The following is a 15172-nucleotide window of genomic DNA, read 5'->3' as shown; positions in this document are numbered from 1 at the left end:
CTGGCTCAAGCTAGCTCCTAAATGGTTACTCCTTTCTTCATATTGTATACTGGCATCGAAGCCAAAGAGATGCCATTTTGCTCGAGGGCAGAGCTAAGGCCGGTCAGCTGCGGCCATGTTAATGCGGGGCAGTCCCATCTGTCTGCGGGGCGCGGTACCAAGGTCCTGGAAGAGAGAATCGGATAGAAGGAAAGGTGAGAGTTGCTGTACATCACACGAAGCGCCGAAGGACTCGGGTTAAGGAGATGAAGCCGTCAGTATCCCTGGGAACGAAGCGGTCCCGGACGAATTCCTGAGTCACCGTCGAGAGAAAGCGGTCTCGGCCCGCCATATTGAAGCTGGGCAAGCCGAAGCAAGAAAGGCTGCCATGTTGGATCTTTGCCAGTCTTGGTGCTGAGAGGGGATAGGCTGGAGAACCCATGTACATTGTGGGTAAATGATGCCAGGCTGGTTAACGGGCGCTACTTTCTATCAATTCTGTGGAAGAAGTTATTATGGGTGAGGGACGTCAGGTCGCTTGCATTCGAGTCCTGTGGTCCTGGGTGTGTCTGTGCATTTGCCCCTATTTCTTGAGGGCAAGTCGAAATGGTTTAGGTTTGTTTCCGAGCAAGCTGAAGCCTTTCTTTCAAATCTTTCTTGTGGGCACCCGGCTGTCGCCTTTGCCCCCTTGTGACCCGGTGAAACCCCCGTAACCACCATCTTGGGGTTGGGCGGCCGGGATAAGGGAGGCGGAGTGTATAGAGTGGAGGCGGGCCAACCACGCGGAAGTGACGCATGGCGCCGCCATGTCTTTTGAGGGCGGCGACGGCGCCGGGCCGGCCATGCTGGCTACGGGCACGTGAGTGGAGGCGGCGTTGTGAACCGCGGTGTGGGGAGGATTTGGCTGTCTGGAGGAGAGGGGAGCTTGGAGGGCGAGCCGCTTGCGGGAAGGGTATAGCCTGCGTAGGTCAGAGCGCAGAGATCCCCTAGTGACCCTATGCTGAACGCTGGAAAGGTGTCGCCCGCGGGAACCGTCGTGTCTGACTCGAGGCAAAGCTTCGACAGTCTTACCTCCGGTCTTCAGACCTATTAGGATACTTATCTTGGCTGTGGACCATGTCCACAGGGTCGGGGGGTTACTTGGTGGGGCCTCGGGGCTCCCCTCACCCGTCCAAAGGCGGGACTTCCGGTCCTGGCCCCCACCTGGGCGGGATTTCCTGTTTTCTTCCTAGCGAAATGGGTCTACCCTGAACCCCCAGGCGAAGTAGGGTGGCATCTGAGCGGTATAGAAAGAATCCAGGCATTCAACTGCCCCCGGCCACGGGTTGCATCCTGGAGTTCCTCCCACCTTGGGCGGAAAAGGGGTTTACTTCCAGTTTGACAGGTGGTTGGAGAGCACTTCGCTAGTGTCACTCATTCCTTGGGGGACTCTTGCCTCACCTCTTCCTGGAGTCAGTTTCCTGACTTCACCACTTCCCCTCATCCTAAAAGGCCAGTCACCTTACCTCTCCCTTCTCCCTCCTGTGGGGAACAGGTCTCGCCTCCATTTGGGGGAAGGGGTCTTCCATCTCTCAGCCCCTTGGAAGATACAGGACTTGCTCCCGAGGCTGAAGAGGTGGGAGACTCTCCTGTGGGGTACTTGGCTTGGCTGCTCTCCTGTTGGGTAACTGACTCCAGAGAGCCTCGAGGCCTTGGCAGAGAGGTCTGCGGGAGTCGCCTGCCTCCTTTTTGCCCTTGCCTCCTCTTTGAGTTGCGTGCGGGACCCTCATGACCCACTCACTCCCACTTTACTCTTTTCAACTTCTAAGATCTAGGAGATTGATCTACTCAGAAGTCTCCTCTAAGAGAGGAGTTTGATCTTGATGTCCTAAGGAAGTGAGAACTTCTGGCCTAGCACTACCAGGCTCTGTGACTGTGGACCAGTCATTTCCCTGCCCTGAGCCTGTTTCCTCCATCAGGTGGGGATGACGTGAGGAGTGGCTGTGAGACCCTGAGCACCTCCCAGTTCTGTTGAGTTTTGGAGTCGAGCGGACAGCAATTTCAGCCCTACTTCTGCCCTTTCTACTTGTGTTTTCCAGCCAGTACCTTAAGTTCTCTGAGCCTCACTTTTCCCATCTGGATTAGGAGATCATAAATCTTTCCTCATGAGGTAGGCAGGATGACATTTGGGGTTAACAACAGGTTCTGAATCCAGATGGCCAAATTCAGGTCCCAGCTCTCCTCTCTTTAGCCGAATGACCCTGGTCAAGATATTGAATCTCCGTGGGCCTCAGTTTGCAACTGTCAAGTAGGGTCATAAGAGCTCCTCCCTCACAGGGGTAGTGGGAGGATGGGATGAGATGGTTGATGACACACTTGGGTCCCCCACCTGTGGGAGGTGCGATACCAACTTGCTCCAGGGTCTGTCAGGACGGCTGCTCGTTGTGCTCTCACTGCATGTGGCTTCCAGCAAGGGCTTTGTACTCCATTTGTAAGGTAACAGCTCCTTCCTTAGTGGCTCAGGTAGGAGGCGAGAGGACAGGCACAGAGTCCTGGCACAGAGTGGGTGCTCAGCAAACCCTGGCTTCTATGATCATGAGTCACAAAGGGCCTGCAAATTACAATCAAGCTACTCTGCCCCCTGGAGGGCTCAATCACAGCCCTGTTTCAATCCCTTCAGTGATGGGAGCCTGCTTCCTCTCTGAGGAAGCTCCTCATCTGCCCAGCAGCCTGGGCTCAAACACTGTGGTTTACACAGTGAGGCACAGAGAAGGTCAATCAGTGGTCCAGGGTCACACAGCAGGTTTGAGAGAGTCAGAGCAGGTAGCCAGGCCCGTTGCCACTTGTTCTCACCTTGTAAGGAGATGCCTCCTGCAGGTGGTCTCTGTAGAGCTGAGCTGTTCTGGAGACACAGATCGCCGATCTTGGGCTGCTCATAGTCTGATGGAGGAAGCAGACAGAGGTACAGCTGTCACGAGCTTGTGTGACAAGCTCGTGCCTCTAGGGAAGGCATCTGATCCATCCTGGGGGGTCTGGGGAGACTTTCAGAAGAACTGCTGGAACAGTCTCATCAGAAGTACAAGAGCTTTTTGAGTGGAGTCCAGGCGTAGAGAGCAGCTGGCACGCCATTTTCTGCTCCAGCCTGGCTCCCCAAGGCCTGCCACATGCTGGGCAAAGCAAGGGCCTCCTATGCTGGCTGGGGAAATGGATGTAGATCTTGCTCCCCAGAGGGATGTGTGCTTGGATAAGGGTCACTCAGACATTGTGGGAGCCCATGGGTGGGGAAGGTGAGTGAAAGAGTGACAAGAAAATGGAGGACAGGTGGATGGAGGACAGGTGGTCCAGGTCACAGAGGAGGGGTCCCGCCTTGATTGAAAGTCTCGGGCCTCAGGATTCTGGAAGGATGCGAGGCCGGGGGAGGCCCTCCAGTGCCAGGCTGGGGAGCTTTGACCTTGTCCTGGGGATGCTGGGGAGGAGCAGGGTCAGCTCCAGGGCCAAAAGAAACATGGTCCAAGCCACGTGTATAATTTCCAATTTTGTGTAAGCCACATTAAAACGAGTAAAAAGACAGATGAAATTTATTTTCACCATATATTTTATTTAGCCAGCAGAAATAAATGTCATAATTTCAACATTTAATCAATTTCAGATGGCTCACAAGATGTTTCACATCCTGCCTTTTTGCGCTAAGTCTTTCAAATCCCTTGTGGATTTCACACTCGTGGCACCTACCACTTTGGACCCGTTACATCTCAAGTGCTCCTGAGTCACGTGTGACTCGTGGCTCTGATATTGGACAGGGCGGGGCAGAGAGGAGATACTTGGGCTGTGAGGACAGGCAGGGAGAACAGATGGGGCTGCGAGATGGAGAACATCAGGGGAAGATGGGGGAAGATGCTGAGCTCGGCTGGGATAGGGTGGATAGGAGGTGGCAGCCAGGGACAGATGGACACGTGGGGCTGGGTGCATGTGGATGTTCAAGTTGCGAAGCCTCAGCCCAGTGTCCTGCTCTGCCCCGCAGGGCGCGGATGGCATCGGGGCGCCCCGAGGAGCTATGGGAGGCCGTGGTGGGGGCTGCCGAGCGCTTCCGGGCCCGGACGGGCACGGAACTGGTGCTGCTGACGGCTGCACCACCCCCGCCGCCCCGCCCAGGTCCCTGCGCCTATGCTGCCCACGGTCGCGGGGCCCTGGCGGAGGCTGCCCGCCGCTGCCTCCACGACATCGCCCTGGCTCACCGGGCTGCCGCCGCTGCCCGGCCCCCCGCACCCCCACCAGCACCACAGCCACCCAGCCCCGCACGGAGCCCACCCCGGCCTACGCTGGCCAGGGAGGAAGATGAGGAGGACGAGGACGAACCAACAGAGACGGAGACCTCTGGGGAGCGGCTGGGCGTCAGTGATAATGGAGGTGAGCAGGGCAGGGTCAGGGGCGGCTCTTGGTAAGATGCCTGCTCAGTAGGGTTTCCTGGAGGGGAATGACTCGCTTGTCCCTGTGTCCTGATGTTCATGGAAGCTGCAGTCTTAAAGAGCCTGGGGGCCAGGCCGCCTTGCCTGGGACTCACTCTATGACCTTAAGCCAGTCATTTCTCCTCTCTGAGCCTCCATTTCCTTACATTGTGTCCTGGGACTAGCTCTGTGCTGGGGGTACTGGGCACAGGGCCTTTTGTCCTGGGACTCCAGGTCTAGCCAAGGAATTGTAGTCCTGACACATGGCAGTGCCCTGTGGAGGCCATCGGGGTGGGAGGGAGCCTCCTGAGCCAGGAGCATGAGTAGAACAGAACTTGTTTCCAAATCTGGAGTCCCTGATGCCTGTGAGAGCAAAGGCAGGGCTTAAAGAGGAGTCAGGGATGCAAGCAACAGCTGAGGAAACAACTGTCTCTTTCCATGTGTAAGTTGTTTTCTTTTTGTTTGTTTTGGAGGGGAGGTAATTAGGTTTATTTATTTATATTAATTTTTTTAAATGGAGGTCCTGGGCATTGAACTCAGGACCTTGTGCATGCTAAGCATGCACTCTACCACTGAGCTATACCCTCCCCACCATATGGAAGTTGGATGCTTCCCAGAGACTTCACTGTAACATTAGGGCTTTGATGGGTGAGTAGGAGTTTTCTGGCAGGAGGGAGCTCAAAAAGTAGTAGTTACTCATTTGCTATTGTTACCACCAATGTCTGGCTTCCTCACTGTGGCTGAAGAAAACCCTCATAGGGTTAAGGGCACAGACTCTGGAGTCAGGTGGCCTGGGTTCAAATCCTGATGACACCACTTACTAGATGTGGGACTTTGGGCAAGTGAATTAATCTCTCTGTGCCTCCAGGTCCCCATTTGTCAAACAGGGATCCTAATCATCTCATATTTCTCTCAGCCTGTATTTTTTGAGTCAGTTCATCCCAAACAGATCTTATAGACCTCACATTCATCCAGCCAGTTGCTTTCACTTGTGGATGCAGCAGACAGACAGAAACTTGGATTTATTTCTGCCGGGCAGATAACCAGGGAAAGGGTATTTGAGGCAGAGGGAATAATAATTCCAGAAGGCCTGTGGCTTACAAGGGCCTGCTGGTGCAGGGAGCAGGGAGGTGGTGGCAGTGGCTGGGGTCCTGCTGGACCCGACTGGCCTGGGCCTCTAATGCCATCTGCAGGACTCTTTGTGATGGATGAGGACACCACGCTCCAGGACCTGCCCCCCTTCTGTGAGTCGGACCCTGAGAGCACAGATGGTGAGTGTCTCAGGCTGTCCCCATTCCCAGAGTGGGGGTGGCACTGGGACAAAGGCAGAGACAGAGGTTAAAGTCCACCCTCTCTCCCAGATGGGAGCCTGAGCGAGGAGACCCCTGCCGGCCCCCCAGCCTACTCAGTGCCCCCGGCCTCAGCCCTGCCCACACAGCAGTACGCCAAGTCCCTGCCCGTGTCCGTGCCCGTCTGGGCCTTCAAGGAGAAGAGGACAGAAGCACGATCGTCTGATGAGGAGAATGGGCCGGTGAGGGGCAAATGGGAGGCGGGAGGAGGGTGTCAGGAAGGGCTCAGAGCCACCTCCTCCAGGAAGCCCTCAGACATGGATGCCATGTTTCACAGGATTGATCCTCCCCTTCACTTCACAAGGCCGGTTCTTGGGCCAGAGTGGTGCACTTTTAATGGTCACAGCCTTATAATGCGTCCCAGTGCCTTGTAGAGAAAGCCACCTCTCTTTTCTAGGAAAAGCTGTGTTTATGGAATACCTGCTCTGGGCAAGGCACAAGTATTTTGGTATCCCTTCCAGATAGGGAAACTGAGGCTCAGATAACTTTCCACCCCATCCCACATACTCCTGGCCCCTCCTCTGTTCCTCCCACATCATTCTACATGTGGAGTTTCTGGGCTGTCCCCAGGTGGGTCCTCATCTCCCATCCCTAAAGCACCCTGAAGGAGAGGGGAAACTGAGGCACTGAGTATACATGTGACTTCCCTAAGACTCAGCCTGTAAGTGGCTGAACTGGGACTGGAACTCAGCTTCCTTCTGGAAAAGAGCTATGGACTTGAGGGAGGAGGCCATGCATCCAATGGTTCCCCGTCCCCATGACACCTCTCAGTGCCCTCATCTACACACTGGCAAGAGTCCACCAGCTGCTGCTGTCCTTGTTTGTCACTGGTGGAAGCACAGTTAATTAACTGGACGTTTGAGGCCTGAGTTCTGGGTCCTAGGCGTGCCTCCGAGAGGACCAGGGCCAGCTTCTATCCGTGGCTTCTCCCATTCCGCTGGGGGTCCGGCTTCTTGGAGGAGGTGGAGTCAAGTTGGGTAGAAGAGCCCTAAATGGAGCAGGACAAGGTAAAGGGCCTTCCTGGCCCTGGGCATCGCAGGGGCAAAAGCGCTAGGAAAGGGCCTGGAGCCCAGGGTGCAGGCGTTGAACGCCGGGGTTGGGATGGGTGTTGTGGGGGCCGTGGCGGACGCTAACCCTGTCCATCACCGTTTCCGCTGACCCTGTCCGTGTCACCGTTTCCGCAGCCCTCCTCGCCGGACCTGGACCGTATCGCGGCAAGCATGCGCGCGCTGGTGCTGCGGGAGGCCGAGGACACTCAGGTCTTCGGGGACCTGCCGAGGCCACGGCTCAACACCAGCGACTTCCAGAAGCTGAAGCGGAAATACTGAGGCCCAGGCAGGGAGCTTCCTGGCCTGGCGTCCGCCCCACACGACACTACACCCCTGCCCCGCCCCCGGGGCCCGCCAATCCGAGTCAGATCCGCGACCGGCCTCCCACACCCTCCGGCTCCAGGACTGACCAGTCTTTGCCAATCCCCAACACCCTTCCAGCCCACGACCGATCCCGCGCCGACTAGCGGGACCTGTCCAGTTTCCCTTTTGGGTCTGTCTGCTCTCAGCCCAGTGACAGATTCTTTCTATTACGGGATTGGCTCGCTCCCCGATCAGGGCGTGGTTAGGTCAACTGTCGTTTTCTGCCTAGCAACAAGGGCTTTGCTCGCACGGCATTGGCTCCATTCCCAAAGAGCACAGCCAAGCCCCAGGATTGGGTGGTGGCCATCCACTTCAGTTCCTTCCCTTGATTGGCTCGAAAGCTGTAAAGGGCTTGACCAATCGCCCGAGAGTCCTATCCGCCCTTCCTGATTTACCCCACCTGATTGGCTCCAGGCTCCTGGGGGCGTGGCCAATCTCCTCCTGTGCCCAGGATTGGCCTGTGGCCTTAAATTTACGTTCTTTACACTACTGGGGCTGGGGTCATTTTTTGCCAAGGTCCTGCCAATTGTTCCTCTGGCCCCCTCAGGGATGGCCCAATCCTGTTTCTGCTTCTGACACCCTCTGATTGGTTCCATCCCACAACAGCCTGCCAATCAAAGCCCGTCCTTGTATCCAGGATGTTACCAGCTCCCATCCCTTTCCCCCCACCCCCACAGGTGCCTTAAAGGGCCCTCGTCCACCCAAGGTGGGGGGCAGGGGGCCTCACTCTCCGGCCCTGGTGTGGGGGAGAGCGTGGGGGGTGGGGATTGGGAGTTGGGAGGAGCGCTCTAAGATTAAAGAGTTTTACTTCTGAGAAATGAGTATGAATTGAATTGAGTTGTGGGTGTTCTTTCAACATTTTCTGAAGTCAAATGAGCAGCGTCTCATTGATTCTCAGTGCTAAAGTGGGAATTGAACTCGTCCCCATTTTACAGACAAGAAAACAAAGATTCGTGGGGTGGGAGGAAGGATTCCAGTCCTGTGAGATCGTGAAGCGCCAATCTTCAGGGGTGTGAGTGTTGAAATACTAAAAGGAATCAAACTCCTGAGCCCACATAGTGGCCAGGAACCTCCAGCTGAAGTCGGAAGTTTTCTGGCTAATGTAAGACAGCTAGAAGTAAGAGAACAGGTGCTGCCTGGTCCGAAGATGGGGCCAGGTCATGTAAACGCAAAATCTCCATCTCCCATCAGACCATCATCGGAGGAATGCCATCAATAGGCAAGACTTAAATGGGGCAAACTACCACCCAGACACTTCTGTAAGTTATTTATGTGTACTAACTCCTTATCTTCCTAGTAAACCCACGAAGTGGAAACGATTGTCCCCACTTTGTAGATTAAAAAAACTGCAGCACTGAGGGTAGGGGTGCTGTCGGAGCAGGCTTTCTTCTACTGACAATAAGCATCAATGAGGGAAGAGAATTTCCACCCGCTGTTAACTATCTCTGGCAAAGGGAATGAAAGTTAGAATTCAACGTGGAAAGAGGAAAATTTGTGAACAGAGAACCCATCTCCCCCTACTGGACTGAGCCTCACACTGCAGCAGGAGAGATAAAGGTCAGAGCTATAGAGGGACCGCAGAGGCCCTGGGTCGATGAAGGGGCGGGGCTTCTGCCGTAGGCGAGGCCAATGCCCCGCCCCCTTGGTAGGCGAGTCATTTCCGTCCGCGGAGAAACAGAAAGCAGCGGGCGGAGGAGCGGGCCGAACGGCTTGGGCCGTACCTCCCTGGTCGTAAGTGGTGAGTGAACCCGAGACGCAGACAAAGGTGAGCGCAGGGCCGAGGCGGGAGTGCGCGAGTTTCTCGGCCTTTGCCTTGAAAACTAGGGGTCCGTGCTTCCAGAGGGACGGAGCGGAGCGTCGTCGCCTGGGAAACGGCGTGAGCCCCAGGCCCGCAAGTGGGTAGGATTTCCCGAGCCTTTAGGGAATGAAAGGAATTCCTGGTGGTGAGGGCGAAAGGAGGCGGGACTTCCTGTAGCAATCTGAGGGCAACCTGCCACTCAAACCTATTTACCTACTTTCCTTTAGGCCGGCTCCCAGGATGGCCATGGTGGAGGCCCAGGGCCGGCTATGGCTGGAGAGCCCCTCTGGGGGAGCGCCTCCCATCTTCCTGCCCTCAGGCGGGCAAGCCCTAGTCCTGGGCCGGGGACCCTTGACCCTCGTTACCGACCGGAAGTGCTCCAGAAACCAAGGTGGGCTGGGGCGGGGCCTGAGCTGGAGGGGGTGTGGCCTGCTTCAGGAGCGGGAACACAATCAGTGGGAAAGATGGGCAGTCAGTCCAGCGAGGGACGTGCTTGGCCACCAGGCAGAATTGCTTGATGCCGCCAATCCTGAAGTTGTTAGGTGCCATCTGAGGAGCACAGGAAGGGAAAGATTGTGCCTGACCTGAAACTACCCCGACACCTTGGGCAGAAGGGGATGGAATCAATCCTGAGACATCTGTCCCTAGGCAGAGAAAGATACTCAGAGGCCACCGTGAAGGCTTGAGTTGGGCCACGACCCTTGTCAAGGAGAGCCGATTCTATGGTGAAAAGCCACATAGTGCTAGCAGGGGTGGGTGGTAGCAGGCCAAACTCAGATCCTACATTGTCAAGGAAAAGCCAATTTTATACAGAAAAGTACCCAACCTATCCCTAAGCGAGGACCAGTGTCACAGGCAATCCTAATGCCTTTATCTGGCTACTGCGTGTGAAGGAGTGAGCCAATCCGAATTAGAAATAAACTGCTTCCTTCTGCTGAATGGGTGCTGTAGCCCCATCCTGTGGCCTGAAGCTGGCCATGCTCCCCGGTGAGGAGGGAAGCAGTCACCAAGGATTCAAATCCTGACTCCACCCCCTCAATCCTCAGTGAAGCTGGTCGCAGACCCTGAGACTCGGACTGTGGCAGTGAAACAGGTACCAGTTGGTTAGCAAAGGACAGCAGGCCTCGGGGTAGGGGATGGAGGGTGGGCAGTGGAGAATCCCTCGGGAAAATTTGGCTGGGAGGAAAAGAGGTGTGGCCTGCTTCAATGTGGTAAATATCCATCCCTACTTAGCATGTGTGCTGCTGAAGCACTAGCCATCCGTATTTAAATTGGATGGAAAGATTGGATGCCTGTAACCTTCCTAAAGCCCTGATTGGTGGTACTCGGTGAAGAGGCGGGGCTTAAGAGTCTGGCTGGTGCAGAAAGGCGAATCCTTTTCCTTGTTATTTGATTGGAGGAGGTTTCCGGTGGGGGTGGATCCAGTCCCAGTTCCTCCCTCTTTCTCTACAGCTGGGCGTTAACCCCTCAACTGCCGGGACTCAGGTGCTGAGCCTGGGGTTAGAGGCCTCTCTAGGGGTAGGGGACACGTTGTATTTGGTGAACGGCCTCCACCCGCTGACCCTGCGCTGGGAAGAGGCCCGCACGCCCGAATCCCAGCCAGATACTCCACCCGGTACCCCTCCTGTGGCCCCAGACAAAGAGGAGGAGGATGTTGAGCAGCGGAAAAAGCGGATACGGAAGTCATCCCCTGGCTGGGAGAGCTTCGGGAAGCTGCTAGTGTTCACTGCACCTGGTGTGAAGCCTCGGGGCAAGGTAAGGCCCAAGTTGAAGACTGGGGGAGCCACCAGGGAGACTCAACCCCAAGTTTGCTGTGTGCTCCTAGTCAAGTCACTTGACCTCTCTTAGCTTCCACTTACTCTTCTGAGAAATGGACCTGATGACAAATTCAGGGGTTGTTGTAAGCACTGGAGGAAACGATGTATATCAACTCCTGCCCAACCCACAGTAACCACCAAGTAACCATAGCTATGATCGTTATTATCAGGAGCTATTGTGATGAGTATTTCTGAGGATCAGAGAGACTTGAGTTCAAATGCTGTTACACCACATTTTCTGAGCCTCGCTTCTCTCATCAGTAAGATGAAGCCACAAAAAGCACGCGTCACAGTGCATGAAGGGAAGTTAGCACCCAAACAAAACTTAGCTCTTGTTTTTCTTTTCATGATCATTAGTCCTCCGAGGTGGAAAAGGCCAGGGGAAGAGACTGGGTAGGATCTGAAGCACACTTTATTTTATTTTTTGTTTTTTAATTTTATTTTACAGGGGGGAAGTAATTAGGTTTATCGATTTATTTGGTTTTTCGAGGTACAGGAGATTGAACCTAGGACCTCGTGCATGCCAAGCATGCAGTCTACCACTTGAGCTATAACCTCCCCCACTGAAGCCCATTTTAAAGATTGGAGTACTGAGGGGCTCAGGAGGAATAGGACGTAGTAAGGTGAAGCTTTCACTTTCTGCATGCAGGTGGCCGGGTTGCATCCTTGCTGTGCCCTGTCCTTATTACATAAGATGTGTGTGGGTTGCTGTGACTCAGTTTCCCCATCTGTCAGGGGCAGGTGGTAACAGTCCCTGCCTTGCAGGGTTCATGCGAACCAGCCTGTGAGTGAGGGGGGTCAGAGGCGTGACCGTGTTGCTGTTCCTCTTTTCTTGGTGACATCAGGTGGCCGGTTTTGATCTAGATGGGACCCTCATCACCACACGTTCCGGGAAGGTCTTTCCCACTGGCCCCAGTGACTGGAGGTGAGAAGAGGCAGGAGGTGGGGGGAGTGAGGCGCGCTGCGGGCCCCAGGTCACCGTGCTCTTCCCTGCCCGCCCTAGGATCCTGTACCTCGAAATTCCGCACAAGCTCCGGGAACTGGATGCCGAGGGTTACAAGGTGTGTATGTGAACGTGCACAGTGGCTGGGTCGCCAGGGAGGCCCGGACCTGATGAGGTGAGTGACACCCATCTGCTCCATAGTTGGTGATCTTCACCAACCAGATGGGCATTGGGCGCGGCAAGCTGCCAGCAGAGGAGTTCAAAGCCAAGGTGGAGGCTGTGATGGAGAAGCTGGGGGTCCCCTGTCAGGTACGGCTGCAGGGGAGGCTGAAGGTATGGAGAGACAGAGACTCTGAGACAGGGGTGGGCAGGCGAGAGACCCAAGGTGAGGGGAACAGGGACCTAGAGAGAGGGGGACAGAGACACCAAGATGGGGAAGAGAGGAGGAAACAAAGACCCAGGGAGAAGATGTAGCACAGAGAGCCAGTTGTAGATGTGGGGGGACTGAGGCCCTGGGTGAGTGGGGTTAGGGCCCTTGGGGTGGGAGGGTTATGCTGATGGAAACCCAGCATAAGTGGCAGTTCTGTGGCACAGCGTGCTCTCCTTGGATTGGTGAGGGTTGAGGTAGCATCCTTGGGACCCATGTGCTCTCGAAGAACTCTGGGTGCTTGAGGAGCCAACAATAGTGTCTGACTCTGCCTGCCCCCAGGTGCTGGTGGCCACACATGCTGGCTTGTACCGGAAGCCGGTGATTGGCATGTGGGACCACCTGCAGGAGCAGGTGAGTTTTTGGTTCCAAGTCACCCTGCTTTTCCCTCTGCAGCCCCTTGCCACCCCCTACCCCGGTTTCTATCCCACAACCTCCCTCTCATCTCCTCCCTGGGCCTGGCTTTCTTAGTTTCTTTGCTATCATGTCCTAGTGTTGGTATGTGAGGCCGGTACTTTTAAGCCTTGAAAACCAGAGTGGTCAAGAGAGAAATCACTCATGGATTCATTCATTCGTTTGTGTGTGTGCATTGGTTCTAAGGTTTGACAGCTTCTTAAGCTGAAGATACTAGTGAACAAGAAGGCCCTGCCAGCTCCCAGATCAGGGAAGGTGCAGACTATGATAGATGCGTTGACAGATGTGTAAAATGGCAGAGGAGTGAGGATCAGGCAGGGTGTAGTTTTACCTAAAGAAGTCAGGGAAACCCTCTCTGAGGTGCCATTGAGTAAAGACCTCAAGCTGGGGAGGGAGGGAGCCCCATGGGGATCTAGGGGAGTGGTCCAGGCTGGAGTAACGGCGAGTGCAAGGGTTCTGAGGTAGGGCCAAGCCTGGTGAGGAGGCCTGTGTGGCTGAGCGGGTGAGGGGAAGAGCGCAAGGTATGAGGTCAGAGAGCGGGGGTCAGATTGTGTGAGGCCTTGTGGGCGAGGTGGCCCAGGGTTGGGAGGGATGGCAGCTGCGGTAAGTGGTATCTGGCGCCCTCTGGCGGCCATTCAGGGGAACAGACGGCAGAGAGTGGAAGCCCGGAGACCAGAAGGGAGTGACTGAATAGTCCAGATAGAGGCTGGTGGCCAGGATCCAGTTGGTGGCGGTGTAGAGGGTGAGAAGTGGGTGGTGGGCGCGGCCGAAAAGATTTGCTGATGGGTTGGATGTGGGGCATGAGAGGTTACAGATCAGGCCTAATGTGGGCAGACCAAGCTGACCATCCTTGCAGGTTAGTGCTCTGCTGGGGCAGGTGTGGGAGTGGGTTCCTTACTGCCTGTTGTCTGTCACCTGTTCCTCCCCAGGGCAACGAGGGTGTGCCTATCTCCATCAGGGACAGCGTCTTTGTGGGAGGTAACTGCCTGGGGGTTGGGGAATGTGTGGGTCCTGGGAGGCCGATGTGGGAGCGCTGGGGACTCCGTCCCTAAAGTTGCTGGTGGGAACAGGAGTGTGTCCTCCGTGTTTTCCAGATGCAGCTGGGCGCCCAGCCAACTGGGCCCCTGGGAGAAAGAAGAAAGACTTCTCCTGTGCAGACCGCCTGGTGAGACCCCCCCACCCTGCACGCCACCCCCACTACCCCAAGCCCAGCCCTGACCTCATCTGACCTGTGCTCTCGCCCCTAGTTTGCCCTCAACCTAGGCCTGACCTTCGCCACCCCAGAGGAGTTCTTCCTGAAGTGGCCTGTGGCCAGGTTTGAGCTCCCAGCCTTTGACCCGGTGAGGCCCAGCTGGCTGGGTTGGTACAGCAGGCAGTGGGGTGGGGGGCGGTACCCGGGGGTGGGAAGGGGTGTCCTCACTCACCATGTCTGCTCCTCCCAGAGGACCATCTCCCGCTCTGGGCCTCTTTGCCTCCCTGAGTCCAGCACCCTCTTAAGCTCAGACCCCGAGGTGGTTGTCGCCGTGGGATTTCCTGGGGGTGAGACTCCCTGACCCCCCCAGAAGCCCCAGTCCCCCTGCAACTCCTTAGGCTCCCACTAACACGGCGGCCTTCACAGCTGGGAAGTCCACCTTCTTCCAGGAGCACCTGGTGTCAGCCGGATACGTGCACGTTAACAGGGTAGGACCTCTCCTGCACCCCCCTGCCTCCTCCCCCACCACTGCCTGAGCCGGCCTCTAGGTCTGTTCTCTCTGCGTCTCTGGCCTTCTCCAAGGTCTGCCCCGCTCCCATGCCTCTGTTCCTCCTACCCTGGGTTCCTAATCCTGTATCTCTGGGTCCCCCTCTCCCTGGTTCTGTCACCCCGGGTCTCCTGACCCCTGTCCATGACTGACTCCTCCCGGGTCCCCAGGACACCCTGGGCTCATGGCAGCGCTGTGTGAGCATGTGCGAGACAGCCTTGAAGCAGAGGAAACGGGTCGTGATCGACAACACAAATCCGGACATCCAGAGCCGGGCCAGGTACTAGTGTCCCAGGGTCCCATGAGAGACGTCTGTAGGGGGGGGGCCTCAGGCCCCCTACCAACCCACCTTCCCGGCCCCAACAGGTACATTAAGTGTGCCCAAGATGCAAAGGTCCCCTGCCGTTGCTTCCTCTTCAGTGCCACCCTGGAGCAGGCGCGCCACAACAACAGGGTGAGCCGGCTTGTGCTCCTCCAGCCCCCTCCAGCCCCTCCTACATCCCCCCAACCCCCTAGGCCTGACCAGCCCGACCTCTGCCCCCCCAACAGTTCCGGGAGATGACAGACCCCTCCCACGTCCCAGTGTCTGACATTGTCATATTCGGCTACAGGTAGGCTACGGGGCGGGCATGGCAACTGGGCGGGTGGAGCTTGGGCCTCGCCTCCACTCGTCATGCTCTGCCGCCAGGAAGCAGTTCGAGGCGCCCACGTTGGCAGAAGGCTTCTCAGAGATCCTGGAGATCCCGTTCCGGCTGCACGTGGCGCCGCGGTTCGAGAGGCTGTACTGCCAGTTTTCAGAGGGCTGAGCCCCCCACAACCTCCCAATAAATGCCATTTCTCTTTATACTTGACCAGCATTTTGCTGGGAGG

At 56.3% G+C, this 15172-nt stretch overlaps 2 protein-coding genes across 12 annotated transcripts; both read left to right on the top strand.

The window, feature by feature from the left end:
* The first annotated feature begins 66 nt into the window (after nucleotides 1–66).
* Nucleotides 67–7992, top strand: AKT1S1 (AKT1 substrate 1). 7 transcript variants are annotated; one of them, XM_031459141.2, is made up of 6 exons: nucleotides 67–194; nucleotides 3980–4365; nucleotides 5597–5674; nucleotides 5765–5934; nucleotides 6636–6759; nucleotides 6937–7992. In XM_031459141.2, the coding sequence occupies exons 2-6, from the start codon at nucleotides 3987–3989 to the stop codon at nucleotides 7266–7268; spliced, it is 1083 nt and encodes a 360-aa protein (XP_031315001.1). In that variant the 5' UTR covers nucleotides 67–194; nucleotides 3980–3986; the 3' UTR covers nucleotides 7269–7992. The 7 variants fall into 7 exon arrangements, with proteins under 7 accessions (XP_031315001.1, XP_064345613.1, XP_031314999.2 ...); XM_064489543.1 differs by having other exon boundaries at nucleotides 67–432; XM_031459139.2 differs by having other exon boundaries at nucleotides 67–498.
* An 822-nt stretch (nucleotides 7993–8814) lies between these two features.
* On the top strand, nucleotides 8815–15146 carry PNKP (polynucleotide kinase 3'-phosphatase). Of its 5 annotated transcripts, none has more exons than XM_064489536.1 (18): nucleotides 8844–8902; nucleotides 8989–9059; nucleotides 9190–9353; nucleotides 10009–10055; nucleotides 10415–10717; nucleotides 11625–11704; nucleotides 11783–11840; nucleotides 11924–12031; nucleotides 12432–12503; nucleotides 13493–13541; nucleotides 13658–13728; nucleotides 13811–13903; nucleotides 14006–14102; nucleotides 14182–14243; nucleotides 14473–14582; nucleotides 14669–14756; nucleotides 14852–14913; nucleotides 14991–15146. In XM_064489536.1, the coding sequence occupies exons 3-18, from the start codon at nucleotides 9203–9205 to the stop codon at nucleotides 15106–15108; spliced, it is 1569 nt and encodes a 522-aa protein (XP_064345606.1). In that variant the 5' UTR covers nucleotides 8844–8902; nucleotides 8989–9059; nucleotides 9190–9202; the 3' UTR covers nucleotides 15109–15146. The 5 variants fall into 5 exon arrangements, with proteins under 5 accessions (XP_064345608.1, XP_064345607.1, XP_064345605.1 ...); XM_031459129.2 differs by having other exon boundaries at nucleotides 8989–9063; XM_064489538.1 differs by lacking the exon at nucleotides 8989–9059 and having other exon boundaries at nucleotides 8815–8902.
* Nucleotides 15147–15172: the final 26 nt, after the last annotated feature.

Source organism: Camelus dromedarius, chromosome 9 (genome assembly GCF_036321535.1).
Source record: "Camelus dromedarius isolate mCamDro1 chromosome 9, mCamDro1.pat, whole genome shotgun sequence".
Lineage (NCBI taxonomy): Eukaryota > Metazoa > Chordata > Mammalia > Artiodactyla > Camelidae > Camelus > Camelus dromedarius.
The sequence above is the reverse complement of the archived record's forward strand: the minus strand, read 5'-3'. Positions and strand labels throughout refer to the sequence as shown.

Coding starts and splice junctions, on each gene's coding strand:
- AKT1S1 (XM_031459137.2), top strand. CDS start 3,810: ATGGGGCTGCGAGATGGAGAACATCAGGGGAAGATGGGGGAAGATGCT. Junction 5,935..6,635: donor CTGATGAGGAGAATGGGCCG/GTGAGGGGCAAA, acceptor TCTGGGTCCTAG/GCGTGCCTCCGAGAGGACCA. Junction 6,760..6,936: donor CCTAAATGGAGCAGGACAAG/GTAAAGGGCCTT, acceptor CCGTTTCCGCAG/CCCTCCTCGCCGGACCTGGA.
- PNKP (XM_064489538.1), top strand. CDS start 9,203: ATGGCCATGGTGGAGGCCCAGGGCCGGCTATGGCTGGAGAGCCCCTCT. Junction 13,542..13,657: donor GGACAGCGTCTTTGTGGGAG/GTAACTGCCTGG, acceptor CGTGTTTTCCAG/ATGCAGCTGGGCGCCCAGCC. Junction 13,729..13,810: donor TCTCCTGTGCAGACCGCCTG/GTGAGACCCCCC, acceptor TCTCGCCCCTAG/TTTGCCCTCAACCTAGGCCT.